We start from the raw sequence: 18,989 nt of genomic DNA on the forward strand, positions 1-18,989 counted from the left end.
CTGCGCCCAATCGATTTCACTCGCAAAATTACGTCGGAATAGTGCATGAAAGAATTTATTCCAGCACTTTTCAAAATCGCGAAAATTTTCGCCAAAAATGCAAAGGGGTTAGCCTTACTTTTTCTTTATTTTTCGACCAAAAATTTTGGGTCTCCGATTCGATTTATTTGACCGTTTCCTGACCTATTGGACCCTCAGGAACTCAGAAAACGCAGCGAAAAGAGCGTAGGACCAACAGGAGAGAAACGGCGAGCGAAAAAGCACCTGCTGAAAAATGTTGGAAACACAGGTTCTCGTTTTTTGGCTGTAACTTTTGATGCGTTGATCGCAGCGTATTGGAACTGCGCCCAATCGATTTCTCTCGCTAAATTACGTCGGAATAGTGCATGAAAGAATTCATTCCAGCACTTTTCAAAATCGCGAAAATTTTCGCCAAAAATGCAAAGGGGTTAGCCTTGCTTTTTTTTTGGCCGAAAAATTTTAGGTCCTAGATTTGATTCGAACGACCGTTTTCTGATCAATGGGACACCCAGGAACTCAGAAAACGCAGCGAAAAGAGCGTAGGACCAACAGGAGAGAAACGGCGAGCGAAAAAGCACCTGCTGAAAAATGTCGAAAACACAAGTTCTCGTTTTTTGGCTGTAACTTTTGATGCGTTGATCGCAGCTTATTGAGACTGCGCCCAATCGATTTCACTCGCAAAATTACGTCGGAATAGTGCATGAAAGAATTTATTCCAGCACTTTTCAAAATCGCGAAAATTTTCGCCAAAAATGCAAAGGGGTTAGCCTTACTTTTTCTTTATTTTTCGACCAAAAATTTTGGGTCTCCGATACGATTTATTTGACCTTTCCCTGACCAATTGGACCCTCAGGAACTCAGAAAACGCAGCGAGAAGAGCGTAGGACCAACAGGAGAGAAACGGCGAGCGAAAAAGCACCTGCTGAAAAATGTCGAAAACACAGGTTCTCGTTTTTTGGCTGTAACTTTCGATGCGTTGATCGCAGCGTATTGGAACTGCGCCCAATCGATTTCTCTCGCTAAATTACGTCGGAATAGTGCATGAAAGAATTCATTCCAGCACTTTTCAAAATCGCGAAAATTTTCGCCAAAAATGCGAAGGGGTTAGCCTTGCTTTTTTTTTGGCCGAAAAATTTTAGGTCCTAGATTTGATTCGAACGACCGTTTTCTGATCAATGGGACACCCAGGAACTCAGAAAACGCAGCGAAAAGAGCGTAGGACCAACAGGAGAGAAACGGCGAGCGAAAAAGCACCTGCTGAAAAATGTCGAAAACACAAGTTCTCGTTTTTTGGCTGTAACTTTTGATGCGTTGATCGCAGCTTATTGAGACTGCGCCCAATCGATTTCACTCGCAAAATTACGTCGGAATAGTGCATGAAAGAATTTATTCCAGCACTTTTCAAAATCGCGAAAATTTTCGCCAAAAATGCAAAGGGGTTAGCCTTACTTTTTCTTTATTTTTCGACCAAAAATTTTGGGTCTCCGATTCGATTTATTTGACCTTTCCCTGACCAATTGGACCCTCAGGAACTCAGAAAACGCAGCGAGAAGAGCGTAGGACCAACAGGAGAGAAACGGCGAGCGAAAAAGCACCTGCTGAAAAATGTCGAAAACACAGGTTCTCGTTTTTTGGCTGTAACTTTCGATGCGTTGATCGCAGCGTATTGGAACTGCGCCCAATCGATTTCTCTCGCTAAATTACGTCGGAATAGTGCATGAAAGAATTCATTCCAGCACTTTTCAAAATCGCGAAAATTTTCGCCAAAAATGCGAAGGGGTTAGCCTTGCTTTTTTTTTGGCCGAAAAATTTTAGGTCCTAGATTTGATTCGAACGACCGTTTTCTGATCAATGGGACACCCAGGAACTCAGAAAACGCAGCGAAAAGAGCGTAGGACCAACAGGAGAGAAACGGCGAGCGAAAAAGCACCTGCTGAAAAATGTCGAAAACACAAGTTCTCGTTTTTTGGCTGTAACTTTTGATGCGTTGATCGCAGCTTATTGAGACTGCGCCCAATCGATTTCACTCGCAAAATTACGTCGGAATAGTGCATGAAAGAATTTATTCCAGCACTTTTCAAAATCGCGAAAATTTTCGCCAAAAATGCAAAGGGGTTAGCCTTACTTTTTCTTTATTTTTCGACCAAAAATTTTGGGTCTCCGATTCGATTTATTTGACCTTTTCCTGACCAATTGGACCCTCAGGAACTCAGAAAACGCAGCGAGAAGAGCGTAGGACCAACAGGAGAGAAACGGCGAGCGAAAAAGCACCTGCTGAAAAATGTCGAAAACACAGGTTCTCGTTTTTTGGCTGTAACTTTTGATGCGTTGATCTCAGCGTATTGGGACTGCGCCCAATCGATTTCTCTCGCAAAATTACGTCGGAATAGTGCATGAAAGAATTTATTCCAGCACTTTTCAAAATTGCAAACTTATTCTGCATTATCCATTCTTCCTCAAATACTTCATTCATTATACCTTGTGAGTTCGCAATCTATAAACGGTCTTGAACCTCTTTTTAGATATGAATATCACCTTTTATTTCGCATTTCAAAGTATCGCGCTTGTTTGACTTTCGTTCATCATTTTACCACACATGTTGCACTGAGGCATCTCACTGTTCAGAAATCTAGCTTGTTAGATCAATGCTCCACGGTCGCTATAGTTACGTATATCATCCGTACACACGTTACACTGCATACTGGCGTTCACTCAGTTGTTTACTTCAATTCTTTCTGCACATGAAATTGACATCAGCTTGACGCCAAGGGGCCTGTGATTTAACCAATAAAGTGTTCGTTGTTAAGATTATTCGTATTTCATCTTGCTCTCGAAGGAACACGTTAAATTGAATATACACTTTGCTTACTCGTTTCTTTTATATCTGTGCAATGGTTCGGCTGCAAGTAAAGAAAGGAGATGAAACTCAATTTCTGTTTGACACCAGCGTCGAGACTAGTGTCGATGAGGTGATTAGCGACGTAACGACCATTTACAACGGTCGTTTAAAAGTCTCGAGAATTTGCTATGGTAAAAATGCGTTACAAGAATGCTAATATATAAATATCATGAATTCTATAATAACGGTTCAATATGAAAATATGTAGAGTCAACAGAAAATATATTACACAATCCTTAATCAATCGTTGAAACAGAAATTGAAGAATTGATCAAGCATGGCACGATGCTGCCACACGATATGATGGGCCTGACTGACGAGCAAGTCGAGGAACTCAGGCTGAGAGATGAGTGGGGAGAGAAGTGCTGCCCTATGGGTGGCTGGACCATGAACAAGGATATCGTGGGTAAGTATCGAGAATCCCCCTTTTACCTCCGAAATACTCAAAATCCTCTTCCGTAGGTCGTAGAAACGGCAAACAGCCAAACGAGAAAATGCGAGAAGTCTTGAAGAAGACGATCGACGAAGCTCGAGCGATGACTTCAAAGGTTCGTTTGTAACTGATCTAAGTATAAAGGTTTGTTAATGCACAATTAACACGTCCTTCACCATCACCGGCAGAAACTAGTGCAGCAGAATATATTAGTCACTCAAAAGACGGTCCAGACAGCTCTGGACAATCTGCGAGGTGCCGTCACGATCGTTTACCCAATGGGACTGCCACCGCACGACGTAATTCGCCAGGAATTTGAAAACACCGAGGATCTTAGTGGTACTCAAGCCTCCCTCGAGGTAAGCCCTAAAAACCGATAAATTGCAGGTGTGGCTGGATGTAATTTCACTGGGTTTCAGGATAACGACACGGTTATTTAGCCCATTTAATCCAAGCACATTTCTTCTGCTCCACAAGGTCATGGACGTGAATATGGCCCAACTCTGGTTCTCCGGCAAAGAGATGCTGCGGGGTAAGAAGGTCAAGGACTATCTTGGCCGGAACGAGAAGACTAAGGTTATCGTTAAGCTACACAAAAGAGGCTCCGGGAAGCCGGGAAGGGAACCAATCATGTCTGAAGATGAACGGAAGATGCTTATGCTGCACGCTTATAAACGCCAGGAACAATTCAAGGTATTCACTTTTGTATGTATATATAGCGATGGTTTCGTACGTACCAACCGCGGGTGAAGCGACCAAATTGTAGGGGTTGATAACGCAGCATGTAGGGGTAAACGCGAATTCTACCATACGGTAACACGTTTGGTTATACGTAACAACGGTTGTTTTATGGCTCACCTTCATGGAAGTGGTGATCGATCGCCGATGAGTCCGTGTGTCACTTCATCGATCACTGCATACTTCATACCTATTGGTGACCGACGTGAACTTTCTATTCGTTTTGACTTTATCTTTAGCGAGGAAGCAAGAACAGTGATCACTGTCATATTGAACGCCGCTTATGGTGCCCAGCAAGAGAATGCACGGGATCATTCTCGGGCTGAGCTAAGCAGCAAAAGATTGTTTTTAATCAGTTTTAAACTCCGTAGAAAAATCGGACAGCCAGTAATTGCCAAAATTTGAATTCTATCGGTCAACGGAAGGTTGCAATCATAGCCGAGGTGGAGTCCAGGTGAACATTGCACCCGGCTGACCTTACGGTGACCTTCCGCCCTTCTGCGTCTGTTGAGCCTTGCAATCAATACTTACATATGGATGCGGTATAGTCTGAAAGGCGAAGGGTTGTGAGTATAGCTGCGCGCCCCAGAATCCCTCTAACAAATATTAAGAAAAAAAAACCGTAACCGTATGAAAAAGCCGTCCTGGCATTCGCAGAGTGTGACTTCTAACGCGAAGAAAACTAGACAACAAGGTAATCTAGAGTCGACAATACAAATCGACGATTCTTATCCATGATCCCGTAAACAAACAGGAGAGATCGATCACCCTTAGGTTTGTTCCATTCGCGAAAGCCCATCGAAACTCAAACAGGATTACAACGGTCACAACGATGGGGTGAAAAAAGTAGACCTGTCGGGGAAAAATCCACCCCATTTATATAACTTCTTTCATCTTTTTTACTTTCCGTCACGCCGGTAATTTTTTTCATGATACCGCTTTGTGCTATCCGGAGAGAATTTCTTTCCAGAAAAATACTGGAACCTCCATCCCTCGGGTCCAATTTGTCGGACTTGGCTCAATCTACCTGGTTTCGGACAAAATTTCCCGCCACGAATCCGATGACTTTTCTAATCCGTTGGCTCCTAATTGGTGATTAGCGATGCTCTGTTTAGCACGCATTGTAACTCGGGTTCACTGATTTACCTGGTACGACGTGGTTTCGCGTGATTCGAGGGCGTTTGCTAGGAACAAGAAGAATAGTCCGAGGAGTCTTATCGACGGTTCAAACCAAGTTTTATAGTTTCGTGCTTCGTGATGCCGAATAATTACCCCTAGACCCTGCGGAACATCGTCTCTCGAGTTAAACCAGAACAACAGCCCTGTGCTATCAGTGCAAAATTGTTTTCACAATTTGGTGATCCGCAACCTCAAAGTGGAGAATAAATTGAACGACACAGAGGCGGAGATCTGGTACTTTTTATGCGGATAATCGTATTCATCACACGTTCGAATGAATCTCAATTCAATTTAGCGTCTATTCTGCTGCAAGGTCGATAAAGAACTTGTGCGATACGTAGATTCCAGAGCCAGCTGTTTCGCACTGTTGCGCTTATCGCAAACCACGCGACTCGTTCCAAATAGCTTCTCGGTATTTCAAAGATGCCAACCGACTGATATTCGTCTGTACATACCGGGGTTGACCTTTCCTCATAATTTATGCAAGGGGTGCATTACGGTAAAAGCTTCGCGAGGCTTCCATCCAACGCCGCTTCGTTTCTTTCCACTTTGTCGGAAAACTCTTCACTCAAGGAGAGCGGGTTTGCAGATCGTGTTACAAAATGCCACGGCTTTTCGAAATCCGATAGCTACTCATCGCGTCGGCGAAATGCGAGATCCTGAAGCATGCCGCGATTTTAGCGAACGTGTAGCCAAACCGCACTGTAAATTTTTAGGCATTCACCTGAATTATTTACGCGGGTGTGAATGATAGATCGCCTAGCTCTATCTCTGGGCAAAGTGGAAATATTTCGCGAATGCCTCAATAATATGTAAAATAATATTATCTCATAAGAAGACAGGGGTAGAAGTTTATCGGTACCTTTCGGGGATATCTGCGCGTTCGTAACGCACGTACGTAGTAATGCTCCTTGTCACGCGATTCAAACGCGTATTTTATGGCATCATGCATATAATATTATTACGGGATTACCGCTAGACCGACGAAAATGCGAAGCTCTCTTTATCCCCAGAGGAGTGTACGATAAAATTTTATTTATGTAAGCGAATATCTGACGCAAGTAAATTTCAGTAAATTTATTTTCATTCATATGGACGCGGGAATTACGCATCCCCGGCATATATATATATGCGGAGTACATAAAATTCATACGATATACAGTTATATAAAACACAGTGTTGCAGTACATACACGTATTACATGGTCAGGGTATGTAAAGCTATTGTATATATAGAGATGGAAATGCTCAGATTCATGTATGTATGTATATACATATATATATATATATATATATATGTATATATATATATATATGTATATTTGTGTGTGGGTGTATAGACAGTAAATATAACATCGAATTATCGTTAATAATAATCAGCGTTGTATAGACAGACGCAGAGCTCAGCATGAACAAACGAGAAGGCACATATAGTATAGAGTATAAAGCGTTACGATTTTTAGTACTTATCAAGGTAATTAAACAATTCACCATCACGTGTGGCGATCTTGTTCGAAACTTTCAATGGTTTGCATATGAATTAAATTTATAAATTATTTTCTAACAGATACTATTAAGCTGATAATATATTAGACGCAGTGAAACGTAACTTGTTCGTGACTAATTTTGCCAGGCTTGATTTTCTAGGAAATGGAAATCAATGCATCGTTATATTCGACACGCTTTCCAATCAGCTTCTTCTCCATCCTCTTTTATTTCTCTCTACTTTCACATTTTCATTTTTTAATAACTAACTGGAATTGCTACATCCGCGAAATATATTTAATAATATGGTATCTAAATGTATGTATACATACACATTCGATGAAAAACATGGATGATCAACAATATTCTTTTGCTTGTTTCTTCTACAACGTGCTGTACATCAATTTGCGCCAGTGATTGCAATACATCATATATCATATCGTATATATATATATAAATATATGTGTTATATATTATATATCTTTCTGAAATATGCTTTATACGTTATTAGCGTAATATATTAGATGTGAAACGAATATGCGGCGACAGGTTAGTTATATATTATTATTATTATGATATAATAATAAGATTCATTCTTTTATATATGTATTATTCGTTTTCGTTACATATGTATATGTATGTATATAGTGTATATAGGTACAGTTTGCATATGGAACGGAGTTGTACAATACTTTGCACATGTCGATCAGCCTTCCGACTTACAATCAGTTTCATCAGGTTGCGATGTATGGCAAATAAAATATGTTTGAAAACAAATCCATTCTCAAACGAGACATTTTTACGAAGCAACAAATTTACAAACTGACATACTAGTTTCAAAAATACTTAACAATGTGCTGGTACTTTTCAAAAACAAGCCACACTACATAGAGGCAGTTATATTATAAAATAAACACCATTATACGTATTTATACACTTATATTTGTATGGAGGAAATTTTATACGGTCTATAAAATCTTGTGTTGAGATGTTTTTTTTTTTTTATCTTGAGACGGTACAGACCGGTAAATTAGATTCTACGACTAATTATTTTCGACAAACTTTCGCATACGTTAATACAACAAAAAGAAACAATTTCTCCGTGAACTCTTATTCTTTTATTAGTTTATTTCTTCTACTCATTAATTCTTTTTATCAAGGCAATTTAATATTCTGTTGAATAATTGTTGTACTGCAAGGGTTTTAGATATCGTTTCATTCGTTTAGATTCATTTCTGTTTCCGTTAACTGTGCAAATTGTAATCTGCACGATGTATTAAAAAAAATAATTCGCTGTAAACAGTGTTCGTATGTTTGTTTCTTGATCGGACGAACGGTTTAAAAAAAATAGAAAAAAAAAACAATGAAGTGAGTCGTTACAAAAATGTATGTGTATATATAAATTTATATATAATGTATATTATACATAGAGTCACATGTATATGTGTGAATACTTTGTTTTTTTTGTTATGTTCAGCAGTACAGTGAAGGCAATGTAGATTGAAAAAAGAAAAATCTCAATCATCTTGGCCCCTTCATGGGTATCGTAGGCTAATGGTAAGCTTCTTTTTGCGTTATAGAAACGGTCGCGTCACGCGTTAAATTCGCAATGAAATTCCCTTACTCACCCAATTTCGATCTACCTTCAACCCCACGACGACTATAATCATACGTGACGATTCACTAGGCGTGTCCAATAACCGACAATAGTTGGGCGTCTTATCGGTGCATTACTCATCTTAGCATATTACCGACATGTATGTCCGGTGAAAATTCCACCGAGTTCGCAATCCGCGTCTGCGTCGACTCGACGCTTCCAGTCATTCGTTCACTTCGAAGAGAAAAATTCTTCCGATCCTGATCGAAGCAGCTGTCCTGGTAGGTCGATCGCAGTGAAATTGAGGAAGGCGGGTCGAGTCCCACAAGGCCCAGTCTCGACGGTTCCCTGAACGACGATGATTCGACGTTAATCGGGCAGATTAGACCAAAGGCGACGCTCAAAAGGAGTCTTCGGTCTCGAGGTCGACGAGCGGCAGCCGTTCGTAAACAGCCGGAAGGCCCTGGGGACTCGATTTGGTCTGCTAAAGGGCCAGGGCCCTGATTTCGTTCTCGTTTGCGATTCCCTCCGGTGATCCTGGCGTCCCCTCGACCAGACCCTCGTCCTCGCTTTCCTTGTCCTGGGCCTCCGTGCAGTACCTGCACCGCATCTTGGCGTCATCGCCGACCCTGACCGACCTCGTTATTATCACCAAGGTGGTCAGGCTGACGACGAAGAATATCGAGGGCACTATTATCGCGATAAGAAGCTCCGTCCGAGTTTTTTCCAGGTCGAAACGCGCCACCACGAAGAACGAGTCGTTCTGAAATTCACACGAGAGTCGGTCATCTTTTCTCCTCTTTTTCAACCTCCCGTTTCTCTGTTCTCAGAGAAGCAAGGAAGTTATTGTAATCATACGGAAAATCCAAAGTTGAGTTTTTACTAGATTTCTACGTTTCGAAGTTTAGACAATCATCTCAAGTCATTTTCAGTCTTTTCCAAACTTAGAACCGATTAGATTTTGGCTTTGATCAGTTTACTACTTTTTCAATTACTTGAATAACGAAATTGTAAAAAAACAAATTAAAGTGATGACATCTTGAGAATGGATGAATGGATTTCAATGAAAGTTAATACTGCGAGGTTTTTTGGATCACTGATGATCCATTTTGATGATGAATCGAAGGTTAGACTTCCAAAATTTGTAATGGTGGATCCATTACAGTGGTTCAAAATAAAAACAAATCGTCACATTTTCATTTAATATGGTGTCCGAGGGCCTTAAAATCGTTAAACACGAATCTGAATTTTTAGTACGAAATTCGAATTGATTATTATTTTTTTTTTTTCTCTATGAACTTGGAACCTGCAGTGTGAGAACGGGAAGTTCCAAGCCCGCTTGTTTCTCTCTATTTCTTCGATTTCAACTCGATAACGGGTCAAAATCGCGGGACGCCAAATAAGTGACGTTTGTGCGTCGCGTAACTGAAATACCACCAACTACGTGAAACTGTATGACGAACGAGAATCGATCCAACGTTAAGGGTCGCCTGGAATTCCCGCACTCCGAAACCCTTTTACCGCCATGTTGCGCGGGAGAGTATTTTAACAATTAAGAGGACCTGAGCTTATTCAGGATAAAGGGATGAAGGAAAGGAGATACAGCGGCTTTCTGCCAATCAATAATTCTTAGATCAGCTCTAATTCCCGCATGTTTTTTGCGAACGCGAAGCAAACGAGTATATAATACACGAGTCGTCTCCGTCTCGTTTTGCCACGCAATATTAGTACAAGCCGATAAAAGAAACGACATGATTGGGGGACGGCGGTCATAAATCCTGTCAAATACAGAAGCAAGGTACGCCGGATTTTACGAGGCTTTTGACGTTTCTGCGATTCCGAAAACGGTCTATTTTGTTCAAGAAAATATGATCGTAAATACGGAAGAAAGGATTATTGGTAAAAGCAACAGACACTCGACTGTAATAACTCGAGCTGTTGAATTCTGAGGCTGAAACTCTCCGAGATACTCTCGCCTTAAATTGAATACCGCAATTCAGGAGTTTGAGGAGTTTGATCTGGTTGAGCTAACGCAGAAATTGTATCACGCGGTATAAGTTACTCGCAAATTGAATTTGTAAAATTGAAAGAGGTCGCCCGGGAGAGCGAAAGGGGGAGGCGAAATTTTATTCCTTTTTCCACTCGCATTTTTATACCTTCGTTTCGTTCAAGGGGAATTACGCAAATTCCGTTGCGAATAACGAAGAGTATGGAGCTTGGGATATAAAAACAGAGAGACGACACAATCGATCATTTTTGCTTTTATCTCGCTGCAACCGGCCAAGTCCAAGGTCAATCAACCCGGAAACAGGGAACGGAAAACGTCGAAAAACCGACGACGTTTGTGAGTCACCGACGCCGACTCTCCGTAAAATCGAAGCTTCCTTTCATCCCCCATTCTTCAAAGTAGCGAAATCTTCCCGCGGCCATTCGCTCTCCCTTTTATATCCTCCGCAGATTACGTCACGCGAATTTCCCCGCGGAAGAAAATCCAATCCTGTCATTGAATAACCTCGATAAACAGAATCCACGCTCTCCACCCTCTACTCGATGCAATACATCTAACACTTATTTCTTCTACCTTTCAGGTAAGCCAGCGATATGTTGATTCGAGGAGACGAGTTCCAGACGGGTGAGTGAATTTTTAATCCAACAAAGAAAGGGGGGTAAAAATATTGTCCCAGCCGAAGCTTGTTTCGATATAATAAACGACATTCACTGCTCGAATATGCATCCGCGATCGATTTCTCCGGATAACTCACAGCCGCCGATATTGAGAGATGATTACTTTTCCCTTGTCCGTAACCGTCGAGCGGAGAAAAAAGTGGAGACGCAAAGTTTCTTGCAGAAAAGCAAAGAAATTCTTTGACGAACTTTTCAAGTAAAAAAGTGATCTAAACGAAAAACGCAATTATCCGTCTTACAGACGTTCGTGTTTCAACTGACCTTGTTATAATAGCAGGGGTATCTGCTCTGCGCAGTTTTGTTGTCACCGTCCCTCCCATTGGTTAGTAAAAAATCCCGACACTCTCCCCTCAGCGTGTTTACACACCCTTCCAAATTGATGTAGAGCCTCGAGCTGTTATAGATGGTCAGCGATCTCTGGGACGGAACGTAAGAGTCCTCAGGATCGACCTGGCGACCCAAGTTCGCCTCGTAGATGTCAAGGAAGGTGGTGAAGTTCACGTAGGGATGAGGGACCTTCTCCTCGTCGATAAGAGACCCGTTCACGCAGTCCTCCGTCCTGAAACACGGAGTTTCGGTGATTGGTCGTCGAATCGACGATGTACGAAGAGTCTAAACTATTCAAACTATGCAAAACAACCGAAACCCCGCTTCGAGCTGATAGATATTTCAGAGGAGGATCTCGAAAGAAGGAAAAGGAACGAGGGTGAAAAATGGCTAACCTGATAGCGTCCCCTTGCTTCGCGACGGTCAGGCAACTGGCGATAATCGAACCGCTCTCCTCGTCCCAGAATTTTACGGATTCCTCGAGCACGGTTCCGGGCAAATTGCCGTTGGCTCGATTCAGGGCTTTGGCGCTAGAGCAGCGGGCGGTGAAAATGTTGTCGTCCTGCATGAGGAAGACGTTGACACCGACGGTGGTTATTTTCGGGCAGTATCTGTCGCAGGAGAAGGGCTTCTTGATTTTGGTACACCGGGAGTGTTGGCAGCTGAAGAAACCGTTCAGCTTCATGTTGTCCTTCTCGCTGTCCACCATGATCCCGTCCGCCTTGTGGTGGCAGAGCATGAGCTCGCTCATGTTCGCACAATGGCCCAAACTGCAGTTGAACACACCGGAAAGCGAGCCGCACTCGCTACCGTTGTTGCAGTTGTAACGCTTGAGATTCGCCGTGTTTACCTGGAAGGCGAAAAGCGAAATGCAGGAAAAATTCACGCGGCGAACGATTGCTAATTCGATTATTCGAGTCCCCGAGGCGAAGGCTAATTGCATTTTCCGATACAGTTGCGATTCAGCGATAAATCGCTTCGTCTGATCAAATTACACGGAAATTTTAGGTACTCTCTCCTGCGGCTACGGTTAATTGGCTGTATGTGGATTTATGGGGGCGAAAATTTTCCCATTGGAAATTAAGCTGTTCCTGGCGTTGTTCGAACGTTGAGGACGGGGCGGGGTTGATGTTCCGAATTTGAAAGGTTCCGGGAGCGCTTGGTTCTGAATTATTTGGTGGCGAAGCTTGAAATAAAGAAATCAAACTTTGAAGAAACAACAAAGTCCCGAAACGCAAGATTCTGGAAATTCAACTCAAGATAGAGCAAAGTTCCAAAAAGTAGTGGATGTGAAAAATCGGAAAAACCGAAAATCAGAATTACCAGGATCCTGAACGTAAAAATATCGAAATTTCACAAAGTCAGAAATTCAAGATGCTGAAAATCTTGGATTATTTGGAATTTCGGTGTTTCAGATTTTTGAATTTTCTCATTTCCGCACTTTCCAAACTTTTCGGATCTATACCCTTCCGGCATTTGGTGCTGTCGGAAAGTTACCCTTTCGGAACTTTGATGTTTCGTCAAAGTATAATTTCTTCGCTTTACGTTTCACCAGCAAAGAATTCGAAATTTGGCGTTTCCGCAACTTTTCAAATTCGGAATCACAACCCCGCCTACCTCAAAGAGATAAGAAATCGAACGAAAAAATCGGGTCGATTTACTTTGGACACAATCGAGATGACAGGGATCGAGGCGTGTAAACAGTTAAGGGAAAAAGCGAAAGGGCGAAAGAGCTTAACCATGATCCGGCAAAGCGACGTCACAGGCAGACGTCGCGTCGTCTTCTCAGAAGTAGCTCAGCCCGTGAGGTGAAATCAATTCGCCGAGAGCGAGAGAGGAATTTCAGGCACAGGCGTCGCGGCTTAACTCGGCACGGCGTTTCTCTAATTAAAGGTGAAAATTATTCACTCCTCGCCTACGGCTTCCCGGTACGAGGGTACGTGATATGCACGCAGATTGGAGGGCGGAAGTAGCCGGGTGGATGAAACAGCGAAGTTTACATCGCCGCTGGCAAGTTTCGAAAAATTAAAAACGCCGTTTTTGCATCGCGCGTACGCGTATCGATCCGATATGGAATTTAATTACCCGAATGCCGCTGTCATTAGCTAATAAACCAACACACGCGCCGACTCGTACAAGCCGGTTGAAACATTAATATATTGCAGGGTGAAATTACCACCGGCCAAGGGAAAACTCGGAGTCGAAAACTCAGGTTTACCTCGCGGGTGAATCGCTGGGGAAAAGCGTAACGGCCTGTGTTTTTCTACTCCGAAACGAACTTTTCTACTTCCGCGTATATATGTATACGTACACGTACGTGAAATACGTCGCTACGTTGTATGGCGGCAGTTTACCACGTGTCAAGGTCTCCGACTGCGGAAAAAATGCCGCTTATTAACTTCCGCGTCACGTAAAATAGTCCACCCCTGTCCCGTGACATCCCACTTTTCACAAATCCCGTTTATTGCCAACTTTTCCTACTCGCGGCGTTTGCCACGGGACCACGTATAAACACCATGACGAGTTTCAATGGGAGATTTTCGTCCTGAATTTTAACGCGACGGGAAATTTTCCAAATTCCAAACTTACGGCTGTTGAATAAATTTACTGTGAGAAAAAAAATTGTCGTATCGAAATGTTTTTTTTTTCCTTTTCTTTTCTTTTCTAAAGCTCTTGCCACAGAACTGAAATATTTTTATTATCATGCGAAACGAGAGTGACTACGGCTTGCCCTTTTAGGTTTAAAAGCGCTTCTGACGTAAGGTGACGACACTAAAAGCCTCGTTCGAAAAGTCCCCGCCGTTAAACTGCAAAATTGCTTCAACGACTGGCGTACTTCGAATAAAGCAGGTATCAAGAATTCGAGGCTGTAATTTTTTTCCAGAGGGGTCGATTTTATCTCTTTACGGTGTGACGCGAGGTTTCGTCTTTCGCGGTATAAAATCCGTCTAAAAAGGGATGACGAACTCGGTTGGCAAACACGTCATTCCTCCGTCACCGCGAGCCTCGAATCGCACGCAAGATACCTAAACACACATCTGGCGATGAATAAAATAGTTCCAACCAAGGTAAATTCGTCGAAGGTAACTCCGAAATCCCTGCATGCGATATTGCGATCAACGAATAAACAAGTTACGACGTGCGAAAATTTTAAATGGATAACGAATCTCCTTATTTCCGGATATCCCCGAGTCAGATACACATAAGCGAGTAAATGAACCGGATCGAAAAGGTCGGGAAATTAATAGCACTGTAGTCCAGAAGTGGATTAAGCTCCGTAATTGAGCTGGAGAAGAGCTCGGAGAAAATCTTCGCGTTCCACTCTCCGCGGGAAGATTAGTTTGTTTCGCACATTCTCTTTTTTCTAATTTTTGTTTTTCATTCTTTTGTCCTCCCTCGGTACATAAATTCACCAGAACCAATCGCCTGGGTCAAACCTTTGAGTCACACATTATTGTGCCAGGAATTCGAGGAAATCCACGCGCTTAATCGTTAAATCTCACCTGCGGACAAGAGATGCTGGAGGTTCTGGTACAGTTTTGGAAAACAGCGTTGGTCCCGTTCCTCCTTACGGTCGCGTGAATTTGGGGACAAAAACCGGTCGTCTTTGTCAGACACCATTCGCCGCAGCTTGCCCAGGCACAATAATTCACCAGAGTTGTATTCACAGTCTGACACATCACCGGATCCGGTTCTATACCCGCGTTAAAAGCCCTGGAACAGGAATTACGAACATCACAGACCGGCACGAGCTTAACACGCGCTCCCGGGATGAAGGCTACCTGTTTTCTCTCAGGATTCGAATAAAGCCGGATACAACTTTGCGCGATTAATTTTCATCCGGTCTGCGAGGGATGCAACAGAAGCCAAAGTTCAAAGTTTTGCTGAGCGAGGAATTTTACATTTCCAATGATTTTTTTTTTAAATCCAAATCGAGGATTGTATTTGAGAAATTTGGTTACTAGGTTTACAGAAACAGCGATTTCACCGTTTCTTAGAATCTGGATAATAATTTGGTTCATTTCCACTTCAGGGAAGAAATTTCATCTTTTTTTTTCCTTCCTTTAATGTTGAATCTTTAATTAAATTAAGCCCTGTGGGGTGAATTCATTCGCGAAGCAGGTATAACAAGCGACGTTGCGATAATGCGAGAGAATAAAAGTGTGTCAGGTATGGTGGGTCGATAATGATCATGCAATGCATACACGGTGGACGGCATCGTGGTTGTTTATTTTGAATTCCAATTTCGAATATGGAAGGGAAATAGGACAAAACAAACGAAACACACACACGCGCAAAAGGGTGATCGGCGTATTATGGATCAATGTTGTAGCGCACCAACCTGTGCGATGGCATGTAGATCGCAACGCTGAGGTAAACCAGAGCGACACAGCTTATGACGATAGTAAATTGACAGAGGCAGATACTTCCGCAGATACGACGATCCTGTTCGGGAATTAATCGCGGTTTGTACTTGCGACCCATTATTGAAGATTTCAGAATTTTACAGGCGAAAAAACTTCTCGATTTACACTCGGACTCGCTGCGATGGTTCAAATTGAAATAATTCAAAATATCGTAGTTTCTTCCAAGAAATAATTACGTCAAAAACCAAAATAATAAAAAAACTTGACCACAATTTCAATTTTTTTTTTTTTTTGTTTCTTGGACGTTTAATATTCCAGCCAATAAAACGATTAGGCGTTAGTCGGGGTGGAATTTCTGCGCTTTATTTGGAGGAGTATGGAAAATACCGCGCGATCATCGAAACGAGGGGATTATTAAATTCTTGGTCGAGTTGCAGGAACTGGAAAGAAATTAAGACGCTTCTCGTCGCTTGGGTGGAGTTTCGAAACCACGTGTTGAGTTTATTTCATACTTTTTTTCTTCTCTTCTTCTTCTTCTTCTTCACCTGCGGTTATTATTTTACGTCGCAAGCATACCGAAACCACTCCCTCGCACAGTGTTTTACAAAAACACAAACAACCGCACCCTTGTTTCACCCTCTGTCATCATTGATGCAATTACTCGAAGATTAATTCTTCGCGGGTGAACCAACTAATCGTGGGAATTTATTTTCAGAACTTATGCGATTTTATTTGTATAGAGGTATGTGGAATTTAAAAAAAATTTTTTTTTGTATTTTAGCGGAGACAATTTTATTAGGGATATACCCCAAAGGGAGGATTCAATTTTCACCTTAATTGTATATGTTTTAGAAAACGCGTAGTCTTATTAAAATTTCACGAATGTACAAACCGTACGTATTATCTAATTCGGAATTTTTTTATTCTATTTTAGTTTATTTTTATTTTTTTCTTCTATCACGTACAGAAATATTCGTACCCATCAGGTTGACACTTTGATTTCTTAATAATTCAATTTTGTGCGCGGGGTTTTACAATCGTTACATGATCAAACCGGATTAAATATGGTTAAAAATCTATTAAGTACGATTTGGCAGTTGTTGTTCGTTTTGGTTTCGTTTAATATTATGTATTACGTTACTTTTACTATCGAGGTATGTTAAGATTCACGCTCCCACGATCGGATATAAGTGCGATTCGTCATCGGCGATGTGGCCGAAATTACGGTGCACGTCGACATGATGAGAAAGAAATCGTCGATTCACAGACAACCGTTGCCTCCCTCATTCCCGTCCATTTTAACGAAAATCGTAGGAACGCATGTCGGATCCGACTTGTACGAACCGCGCGCGCTCTAAGCCGAAGGAGAAATGCGAGTGATCCGAACCTGTTCGCGCCCTCGCGACTCTGCGGACTGTTTGAAAACAAGCCGAGCCGCCGTCCAGCTACGCGGGTGGAAAAGCTCTGCCACGAAAGCGAGCTTGCGCAAAGAGGGTGGCCGCCCCCGCCGAGGGGCGCGACATCCGACGGCGGACGAGTAGTAAGACTCGCCGATGCGTCCGACTGTATTTAAGAAATTATTATGCCGTCGGTAAGTAGGATTTCTTTTCGATTATTTTCTTGGCCCGACTCCGTTTCCGAGATAAACGGAGATAATTCGATACAGAATTTTCCGCTCTACGCGACGGTCGAGTCATTTTTCACCTATCGATAGCGGTTTTCTCGAAACGCCGGCTATGCGGTTCAAAAATGACCTCAGATTTGAGTACATGAGGGTCGAAAATCTCGGAAAACGAAAATGCAGCCATATCCCGAATATTTTTAATTCAGACCTATTTTGACTGAAGAATTATATATTACATGCAAGCCGAAATTCTGAAAATTTCAGGCCTAAATTATTCCCGAGGATTTATTCGGCAATAATTCGGTTGCGAAAGGGGTTTTTATATTCTTAAATTTTTGTCGAGGGTCAAATTCCCTCGTAGATTTACTACAGACTGTTTCGACAGTCGAGTAGAGAGAAATCATTGATCGGTCCACGGTATGAAATATGCAATAAAAGTCAACCGTCGGAGTTGCCATTTTGAATAAATAACTGCTTCGTTCTATTCACATTTTTCGCATTTATTTATTTTTACTTTTCTAACATATTTAAACAGCCATATTTTTCAAATCAATTTGTTACTGCGGTAAAATCGGAGGGTGATTATTGAAGGAATTGAAACTCAACGGTGAATATTTATTTGCGGAAAACGGAAAGAAGATTTTTCTTTTATTTTTATATCATCGTAATAATTTCTTTTCCAATCTTTACATATTGTATATATACATCTGTATTCCGTGTTTGACAAGTCTTACAATAAGATTCATTATTATTATGGTATATTTACACTATAAGTCGCGCATATTAACTGAATTGATCGCATATTTTAATTTTTTATTTTTTTTTTTTTTTACATCATATCATATATATATGTATATATATAATATTGTAACGTATTAACGTATTAGTATAGATGTGTCGTATGTACAAATCTTTTCTGGTTTCGTTAGCTTTAAAAATTTCCTCACGAAGCGGTGAACATTTTTTCGGTGAAATATTATCGATAGGTAAAACGCAATTATTACTATTATTATAAATCCGAATAATAGATCGAAGAAGTAAAGAGCCAAATTCGCACAGCTAAAATACGCTCATTTCGGTAATTTTCACCTAACTCTTCGCCTAAAGGCAGCTCATCAGATTTTCCCTCACCCAATTTTTATAGCGTGTTGAATTACCATAGAAGTTATATGAGTACATGTTTTTAAATTTATCGTTCTCCTGTAACGATTACGTACGGTGTGCGTAAAACAAAAAAAGAAAAGAAAAATTCTCGCTACGAACGCAGTTCGCTATTATTATGTATATTATACGGTGTCAAAATTTGAGCTATTATGAGAATACGTTATATTATTGAATGCATATGATAATATATTATTTCGGATTCACACCTCGCGTTAGCAACGTGATTGCGTATATAATAGTAATATGCTACTATTGTTAGAGAGCGCATGCATTTTTTTTCCGTTTTTTTTTTCTTTTTTTTTGTTCCACAAATTCTCCTTGCTATATTTTTTTTTACACTATTCTCCACCGAGTATTATATCACCCGTGTACCGAAGACAGAGAATTAATTAATTAAGTGTTATATATTTCGATAACCTGTAATTTTATTGGCACTAAACTGCGATATAACAATATGTGATTAATCTACGA

At 41.4% G+C, this 18,989-nt stretch overlaps 2 protein-coding genes across 2 annotated transcripts in view; one reads left to right on the forward strand and one right to left on the reverse strand.

Moving 5' to 3' along the window:
* Positions 1-2,846: 2,846 nt before the first annotated feature.
* LOC124309044 (cilia- and flagella-associated protein 298) overlaps positions 2,847-18,989 on the forward strand; it is a 39,977-nt gene continuing 23,834 nt past the window's right edge. Inside the window, exons 1-5 of the mRNA XM_046772275.1 lie at positions 2,847-3,051; positions 3,177-3,326; positions 3,383-3,468; positions 3,542-3,712; positions 3,831-4,046. Of these exons, the coding sequence (XP_046628231.1) occupies positions 2,913-3,051; positions 3,177-3,326; positions 3,383-3,468; positions 3,542-3,712; positions 3,831-4,046 (762 nt within the window). The 5' untranslated portion in view covers positions 2,847-2,912. The remainder of the gene's footprint in view (positions 3,052-3,176; positions 3,327-3,382; positions 3,469-3,541; positions 3,713-3,830; positions 4,047-18,989) is intronic.
* LOC124309041 (uncharacterized) lies at positions 7,706-17,157 on the reverse strand. The gene is made up of 5 exons (XM_046772264.1): positions 15,706-17,157; positions 14,867-15,077; positions 11,759-12,213; positions 11,298-11,595; positions 7,706-9,114 (listed from the first exon to the last, which is right to left on the reverse strand). The coding sequence occupies exons 1-5, from the start codon at positions 15,846-15,848 to the stop codon at positions 8,836-8,838; spliced, it is 1,386 nt and encodes a 461-aa protein (XP_046628220.1). The 5' UTR covers positions 15,849-17,157; the 3' UTR covers positions 7,706-8,835.

The sequence above is a fragment of the Neodiprion virginianus genome, chromosome 7 (assembly GCF_021901495.1).
Source record: "Neodiprion virginianus isolate iyNeoVirg1 chromosome 7, iyNeoVirg1.1, whole genome shotgun sequence".
Classification (NCBI taxonomy): Eukaryota; Metazoa; Arthropoda; class Insecta; order Hymenoptera; family Diprionidae; genus Neodiprion; species Neodiprion virginianus.

What these genes read in the sequence shown, in the direction of transcription:
- LOC124309041 (XM_046772264.1), bottom strand. Translation starts at nt 15,848, where the DNA reads ATGGGTCGCAAGTACAAACCGCGATTAATTCCCGAACAGGATCGTCGT. An exon ending in CCAGCATCTCTTGTCCGCAG is followed by an intron (nt 12,214 to 14,866) that starts GTGAGATTTAAC and finishes TTCGCCTTCCAG; the next exon opens with GTAAACACGGCGAATCTCAA. An exon ending in ACCCCTGCTATTATAACAAG is followed by an intron (nt 9,115 to 11,297) that starts GTCAGTTGAAAC and finishes TGTGAATTTCAG; the next exon opens with AACGACTCGTTCTTCGTGGT.